Below are 8,151 nucleotides of genomic sequence, written 5' to 3' on the forward strand. Positions count from 1 at the left end.
GTGATTCACTCGATGACTATGGGCGCATGGCCGAGTCCACCAGCATAGAGTGTTTCTACAAGTTCTGTCGGGCAGTAGTGGCAGTGTTTGGGCCACAATACTTGAGAACACCCAATGCGGAAGACACTGTTCGGATCCTAGCCCAGAATGCAGCAAGAGGATTTTCTGAGATGCTTGGAAGCATCGACTGCATGCATTGGAAATGGAAGAATTGCCCATTTGGTTGGCAGGAGATGTACAAAGGCGCCAAAGGCGGTTGCAGTGTGGTGCTTGAGGCGGTAGCCACACAGGACCTTTGGATTTGGCACTCCTTCTTTGGTATGCCAGGAACTCACAATGACATCAACGTGCTGCAGTGCTCTTCTGTCTTTGCCAAGCTCGTTGAGGGCCATTCTCCTCCGGTGAACTTCGAGATCAATGGGCACCAATACAACAAGGGGTACTACCTAGCAGATGGCATCTATCCGAGATGGTCGACATTTGTGAAGACGATCTCAAACCCTGCGGCAGGAGGCAAGAACGCCTGGTTTGCTAAAGTTCAGGAGGCTTGCAGGAAGGATGTCGAGCGGGCATTTGGTGTGCTCCAATCTCGATTTGCTGTTGTTCGGTACCCCGCTCAGACCTGGTCCAAAGATCAAATGTGGGAGATTATGACTTACTGTGTCATCTTGCACAACATGATCATCGAGAGCGAGTAAGAAGACCCAGTGTTTGACACTGAACCATACTACAGGCAGGGTCCTCTAGCCGAAGTTGATCACCAGCTACCGGCAACTTGGACTGCCTATCTCAGTATGCGTCAGGAGATCCGAGACCCACAGATGCATCATCAACTGCAGAAAGATCTGATTGAGCACCTATGGAGGCTCAAGGGGGACGCCGTGTGATGAAATACGAGTTTTTATTTGTTGAACTATATAATTTGTATTGAATTATTTGTTGTTGTACTATTTTGTTGAAGTATTTGATTTTTCTATGATGAAATATGTGATAAGAAATAATTGTGTTGATAATTGAATGCCGAGACACGGCGAAACCACGTCGAGTATGGGCCTATTCTCGCCCATATGGGCCCTTTATTCGTCGAAATTGGGCTGCAAAATGGGCCAATTTCGACGCCTGAGGGCGACGACTGGGCACAAAACCGCCCCCGCGTCGATTATATCGTCGGCTCGGTCCCAGAGAGCGATTTTTATGCGTCCCGAAAGAGCCAACGGCTGGAGATGCCCTTAGTCCCAACTGGACTGGCATCCCCAGATTTCCTGGGGGAGAAAAGCACGGGATTTTCGTCGCAGAAACCCCGTCCGCGCCGCGCCGAGCCGAGCAGAGCGCGAGGAGATAGAGGCGAGCTACTAGTCCCAGATCAGAGTCAGACAAGGCGATAGTCATTGACTTCCACGCCCAGCCCATCGTCCACCTCCCTCCCAATCGGATCCACCCACCCACCCTTCCTCACCTCCCTCCCTATAATTTCTCTTCCCCCGCTCCCAACTGCCTCCCAGTCTCACGCCCTCCCCTTCCTCGCTTGTTCCACCGGCTCACTCCACTACCCGCCGCTCCCCTCTGTCCGCCCGCCGGCGGAGGGTTCAGCGCTTGTTTCCCGGCGAGCTTCCTCTGGGGCGTGTGGGGGGACTGTGACTCTGCGAGCATGGCGGGGAAGGGGAAGGAGGAGGAGGTGTACGTGGCGTCGATCGACCAGGGGACGACCAGCACCAGGTTCATCATCTACGACCGCCACGCCAGCCCCGTCGCCTCCCACCAGCTCGAGTTCAAGCAGCACTACCCGGAGGCCGGGTAAGCGCCGCGCACCACCACCACCCCTTTGCCAATTCCGTCGTCTGATCCGCTCCACGTGCGCGTGCCCGTGGAATTTTTTGGGGCCTCGTCGCCCTCTTCCGGTGGTTGGTAGAACAGGACGGAATTAGAGAATTTCTAGTTAAGCTGTGCCGCCCTTTTGGTTGGCTACGCTCTGTATTTGTCCAGTGCCAAAGTACAGTCCTAACTGTCATGTCATGTCATTTCAGTGGTTCAGGTGGTTTGGCAAGCTGGTACTGTGTGCTTTTGATGACCCAGTTGTCAATTTAGGTGCTATCTGATGTCACAATTAGGATCAACCGATTCATGTCTGAAGCTCTACCTTTGTGTCTGTTATATGCTCCTGTTTATGTCGAGTACGAAAGTTCAGTCTTAACTGTAAACTCATTCAGTGTCTCAGGTTTGTCCAGTAGGTGCTGCGCGCTTTAATCTGACGATTCGATTGCTAGCTAGGACTAGATGTGATGCCGGAATTAGGTTCATGTGCTTCACTTGATTGATTTGCGATGGCTTCAAGCTTTTCTAGTGCTACATAGTAGTAACCAGGATGGTTCACTCATTTTTAAGCACAGCAAGCTACTCTACTGAACCTTTGGACTCTACAGTGTGTAGTGTTATGAATAGTTTTGGGATATGATAGATAAATATTGCTTGTTTTCCTAGAAGATAGTACGCATGATAGTTGACTTCCTGATTCAATGGAGTCATGGAAGTCCCAGTCTTGCTTGCTTTATAGGCTATCTCTTAAATTATTTAGATGCGAGTGAGACTGCCCACTGACACCTCTTTTCTTACATTAAGAGTTGCTGTGATGCTGTCTTCTAAAATGAGTTGTTGTCTCGAGTGCGTAAACCTATGGCCTAGATGGATTGAGAGGCTACTGGATAACATTTCCATACTTTACAATCACAAAAAGAAGTTGTTAAGGATTGAGGTTTTTCTATGACAGAGAAGTTCGATGTTCTTAACAGTTGTGGCATATGACTAGCCCGACTCTGTTTTCATATTTCATTTTCCTTCTACATGTTCACTGAAAACTTGAAAAGGGTCTGATCAATGACTGGCCTTGCATTCAAATGTAATGCACTTCTGGTACTAGTTAACTCGATGCACTTTTAGGACTGAAATATTCTTACTCTCCACTTGACTAAATGTTTCTTACCTGTAAACTGGCTTCTGAAGTGACATTAAATATTTTATAAGTTTCGCCGCTGTTTCCATTTATTAGTCGATATGTGAAAAAGGGAAACATGCCATACCGAACTTTGCTAGATGTTGTGATGTTCTATGCTATCTGATTGTGTTCACGGTCTGTAGTGCCATCTTCCTGTGTAAAGTGCTGGGAGTTTTCGTTGTACTGTTGTTTGCCATCCCTTAACTTTGCAGTTAGGTGATGACTTCTAACTTTTATCATCTTTGTATTTGTGAACTACAAGATGGGTTGAGCATGATCCTATGGAGATCATGGAGAGCGTGAAGGTCTGCATGGCAAAGACACTCGAAAAGGCTGCAGCTAGTGGACTTAATGTGGATGCTGGTTTGAAGGCCATTGGAATCACAAATCAGAGGGAGACTACCGTTGTGTGGAGCAAATCCACAGGCCTTCCGCTCTACAATGCAATTGTGTGGATGGATGTTCGCACTAGCTCTATCTGCAGGTCTCCTTTTATCCATCTGCCACTTTGTGTTAACATTTTTATGTTGTTTAGTGTTCTGATTCTGTTTAATGCCTCCCCTCTTCAGGAGACTGGAAAGTGAGCTATCAGGTGGCAGAACCCACTTTGTGGAGACATGTGGTTTACCAATCAGTACGTACTTCAGTGCTCTGAAGTTATTATGGTTGATGGAGAATGTTGACGCTGTCAAGGATGCAGTCCGGGCTGGTGATGCATTATTTGGCACAATCGACACCTGGTTGATCTGGAACCTCACTGGAGGCATTGGTGGGAAAGACCGTGATGGAAAGGAGTTAGTTGGGCAGCATGTCACAGACTGCTCGAACGCAGCACGCACAATGCTTATGAATCTAAAGGCACTTGACTGGGACAAGCCTACACTTGAGGCATTAGGCATTCCTGCCGGCATCTTGCCAAAGATTATCAGTAACTCGGAGAAAATTGGCGTGGTTGCCAGTGGGTTCCCTTTGGCTGGTGTTTCCATCTCAGGCTGTTTAGGAGATCAGCATGCTGCGATGCTTGGGCAGCTATGCCAGAAAGGTGAAGCAAAAAGCACCTACGGAACTGGTGCCTTCATCCTTCTCAACACAGGGGAGGAGGTCACACAGTCTACCCACGGTCTTCTTAGCACTATTGCTTACAAGCTTGGCCCAGATGCACCCACTAATTATGCTTTAGAAGGCTCAATTGCAATTGCTGGTGCAGCAGTTCAGTGGTTGAGGGACAGCCTTGGAATCATTTCCTCAGCATCAGAAATTGAAGGATTGGCTGAAAGTGTGCAAGATTCAGGTGGGATTTACTTTGTGCCAGCTTTCAATGGATTGTTCGCGCCATGGTGGAGGGATGACGCGAGGGGGATCTGTATCGGAATCACGAGGTTCACAAACAAGGGGCACATTGCTCGAGCAGTGCTTGAGAGTATGTGCTTTCAGGTGAATGATGTTCTCAGCTCCATGCATAAGGATGCTGGGGAGGCAGGAGAAGTCAAGAGTGCAGAAGGGGAATTCTTGCTGCGTGTCGATGGTGGTGCTACTGTTAACAACCTTCTCATGCAGATCCAGGTAAAGAAATTGTGTCTACTTCCCTTCAACAGTTCCTTTTCTTCTATATAAAGAAAAACTGTAGTGGAATACATCTGTTAGTGGTTCATCATATTGCTGGATAAACAGATACTCCCTCTGTCCCATAATATGGAGTAGTTACATGTTCTAGAAAAAGAATGATGGTTACACAATGTGGATTAATCTTTCTGAAAAAAAAACTCCCAATTACACCTGAAATGCAGGAAAACCAAGCTTACCTGCCGAATAGTTTTACTTATTTCTGTATAATACTTTAGCACACAGACTGTTTTGTTGCTGAGCTGGTGTTTGAGGTACATTTTCTTGCAAGTGTAAGAACTCACCTGCAGGCCGATTTGCACAATGTGAATTTATCTTTCTTTAAAAAAATTCCAATTACATCTGAAATGCAGGAAACCCAAGCTTGTGTACTGAATAGTTTTACTTAATTTCGTATAATACTTTACCACACAGCCTGTTTTGCTGCTGAGCTGGTTTTTGTGGTAGTATTTTTTTGCAAGTGTATGAACTCATCAAGTTCCATCAGATGACTGACGATTGTATGCACACACCTGCAGGCCGATTTGCTGGGCAGCCCTGTTGTCAGACCAGCCGACACCGAGACGACAGCCCTTGGAGCCGCATACGCAGCAGGATTAGCTGCCGGAGTCTGGACGAAGGAGGAGATATTCGCAGGCCTGCACAAGGAGAACACAACGGTTTTCCGCCCCAAGTTAGATGACGCACACAGGAAGAAGAGAGGAGAGTCCTGGAACAAGGCGGTTTCAAGATCATTTGACCTGGCTGACCTTTCTCTCTAGTTTGTTACACCTTGTTGCGCGGCAAAATTGGATCAGTGTGTGCCAGCCCATGTTTGTCGACGAATAAATGGTATGTTGTACATTATTTCGGTGGGATTTTTCTTTGGCTTTATATAGGAAGAATTGGAGCATAAATGTCCTTGTATATCTATAAGTACAGGAGCATCTGGATTCTTCAGAGAGAAGTGCTTGTGGAGTAACAAAATTCAGTTTCATGATACTTCCTCTGTTTTAAAATATACTCTCTTCGTAAAAAAATATAAGAGTGTTTAGATCGCTATATTTCTTTACGGAAGAAGTATTTGCAGATCTAGGTTTGTCCTAAGTTTGTAGAAATATGCAGCTTTGTAATTAGGCTTTCGTAGGCCAGCAGAAGCCGTGCATCCTGAGTTGCCCACAGCACAAGTACACGTCCCTACCTAGTTCCCTACTTCGTGACGGCAGAGGCTGCAACACCATACCATGCCAAGTTCTAGTGCATGCTTTATCAAAAAAAAACCAAAAAAAAAACTCTAGTGCATTATCGAACTCCTTCAGCAAAATATGGCAAAGTATTTGTAAATCTACTAGTTTGTATATAATATATAAGAAAAATATCGTTATGAAGGTATTTCACCCGTAGTCCGTAGACCATGGTTGTGTGAACGTCTTTTGGTTCTGGTGGGGCATAAATGTGTCGGTGGACCGGCAGCTTTTAGAAGGGAGGGAGCAGTTTTCTTTTCTAGTCGGAATCAAGATCGCCAAGAACTGTGAATCAACTTGTGGTTGAGTTGGTTAGGTGGACAGTGGTATCCCCAACCCACCAGGGTTCAAATCCTGGTGCTCGCATTATTACTGGATTTATTTCAGGATTTCCGGCGATGTGCTTTCAGTGGAAGGAGACGTTCCCGTCGACGACGAGGCATCTACGGTGACTTCGTAAATCTCAAGATAATATACCGGCTCAGTCTCTCGAAGGTGCTCATAGGGGTAGGGTATGCGTGTGTGCGTTCATGAGGGTGAGTGTATGCGCGTGTATATGAGCGCGCTTGTCTGTACTGATGCTCAAAAAGATCGCCAAGAACTGACGTGGCTGCCTGGCCAGCTTTTAGAAGTTTTCATCGGAAGAGAACCCGTCCGAAACAAAAAGAAGAAAAGAGAGAGCCCACTGTCTGTTCGAGCTAACAGAAACGTTCGCTGGGGCGCGACACCCTTCCAGCGAACTCCTCCCCCTTTACGTGTCTACAAACAAAACGGAAAAAAGCCTTTCAGAATGAACTAAACCATTTCATGTACTAAAAAAAACCTGAACTCCCTGTTATTTTTGACCTCATTTAACGATGTAAAAGCACACAGAAAAATGCCACAACATATAAGAAGGCACATATGGGATCATGAAAAAATTGGGGAACTTGTTCTCTTGAAAAAACATGGCAAATTTTGGGAAAAATGACACAGCAAATAAGTGTGAAACAACCAAAGGAACAAGAAATCTGCCATGTTATGTTAAAATAAGTTGCCATAGTATATAAAAAATTAACATAGAGTGGCAAAAAATTTGAATGGTGCATAACAAATAAATTCCACTCCCTCCGTCCCATAATATAAGAGCGTGGTGTAGTGTAAAAAACGCTCTTATATTACGGGACCGATCGAGGGAGTACCATGCTACCTACGATAAAATACCATAGCATAACCAAATAAAAATTCCTTGGTTTTAATAAAACTGCCATTCATATTAATAATAAAAATGCCATTCTATTAATAAAACCGCCATCCTATTTTATATTAATAAAAAAGCCATGTTATTAAAAATGTGAAGCTCTTAATAATAAAAATTGGCATCCATTGATTAGTAAAAATGGCATGTTATTAATTATTAAAATGCAATGTTATCAATTATAAAACTGTTATCCTATTATTAATAAAAAATAATAATATTAATTATTGCATTGCCATGCCCTTAATAATAAACTGCAACCCTCCTATCAAGAAAAGACATATTATTAATTATTAAAATGCCATGTTATCAACAAAAAATGTCATGTTGTTAATCTCTATCCATGTTATTAATATGTTCCACCGAGCCCACATATATTCATCCCTATCCGCTTCCTGGACGAATCCCTGGCCACTATATATACTCCACTCCTCCCCAAAGCACGTCGTCCCTGCGGGTCGGGCACCGAGTCAGAGATAAATGCCGGCATGCCTATGGTCCATCTGCTGCGGACGCGAGGCATGCCCGTCGTTCGAGCCACAGGTCGCGGGAGGCTGCGACGGCCCTCGAGGCCGAAGTCGCGAAGGCAGGCAGGGTCGCACGTAGTCGCGCAGGCGGACCCACACGTGGTGACCATGGGGCCGGTCCGTCCATCCACGTCTATCGTGGACCCCTCCTTGACGGGCGACGTTCAAGCCACAGGCTCCGATGAGGAAGGGCAGGGCATGAAGATGGCGGCTTCATGTCCCATGTGGGTCTGTCTATGTCCCATGTCCTACCCTCCTTAGCGAGCGACCACACCTTCACTTCAAAGGGCTCACGCCCGCCGGACATGGACATAGAAGGGAACAGCAAGGACATGGAGCACGGACACCAACGAAGATTACACTGCATGTAATTATATGGATTTGATGACTTTGGTAACGAGATATCTGGTTGTGGAAGCGAACATTTGAGGGATGACCGGTCACTGTCCACGGACGTGCCCAGACGTGTCCGTGGACATTTAGGGGTCAGGATTAGCTAGGTCCGGCACGGACCGTAGGGGGCCGGATTAGTTATGCCGGTTGTAGATGCTC

The 8,151-nt window shown here is 46.0% G+C and overlaps 1 protein-coding gene across 1 annotated transcript; it reads left to right on the plus strand.

The window, feature by feature from the left end:
- Positions 1-1,404: 1,404 nt before the first annotated feature.
- NHO1 (Actin-like ATPase superfamily protein) lies at positions 1,405-5,593 on the plus strand. The gene is made up of 4 exons (XM_048703652.2): positions 1,405-1,794; positions 3,252-3,473; positions 3,559-4,552; positions 5,131-5,593. The coding sequence occupies exons 1-4, from the start codon at positions 1,649-1,651 to the stop codon at positions 5,371-5,373; spliced, it is 1,605 nt and encodes a 534-aa protein (XP_048559609.2). The 5' UTR covers positions 1,405-1,648; the 3' UTR covers positions 5,374-5,593.
- The last annotated feature ends 2,558 nt before the right edge of the window (positions 5,594-8,151 follow it).

Source organism: Triticum urartu, chromosome 2A, assembly GCF_056163025.1.
Source record: "Triticum urartu cultivar PI428250 chromosome 2A, HENAU_Tu73, whole genome shotgun sequence".
Taxonomy (NCBI): domain Eukaryota; kingdom Viridiplantae; phylum Streptophyta; class Magnoliopsida; order Poales; family Poaceae; genus Triticum; species Triticum urartu.

Excerpts from the sequence above, each read along its gene's own strand:
- NHO1 (XM_048703652.2), top strand. The coding sequence starts at position 1,649 with ATGGCGGGGAAGGGGAAGGAGGAGGAGGTGTACGTGGCGTCGATCGAC. Across the intron at positions 3,474-3,558 it reads CGCACTAGCTCTATCTGCAG|GAGACTGGAAAGTGAGCTAT; the intron begins GTCTCCTTTTAT and ends TCCCCTCTTCAG. Across the intron at positions 4,553-5,130 it reads ACCTTCTCATGCAGATCCAG|GCCGATTTGCTGGGCAGCCC; the intron begins GTAAAGAAATTG and ends ACACACCTGCAG.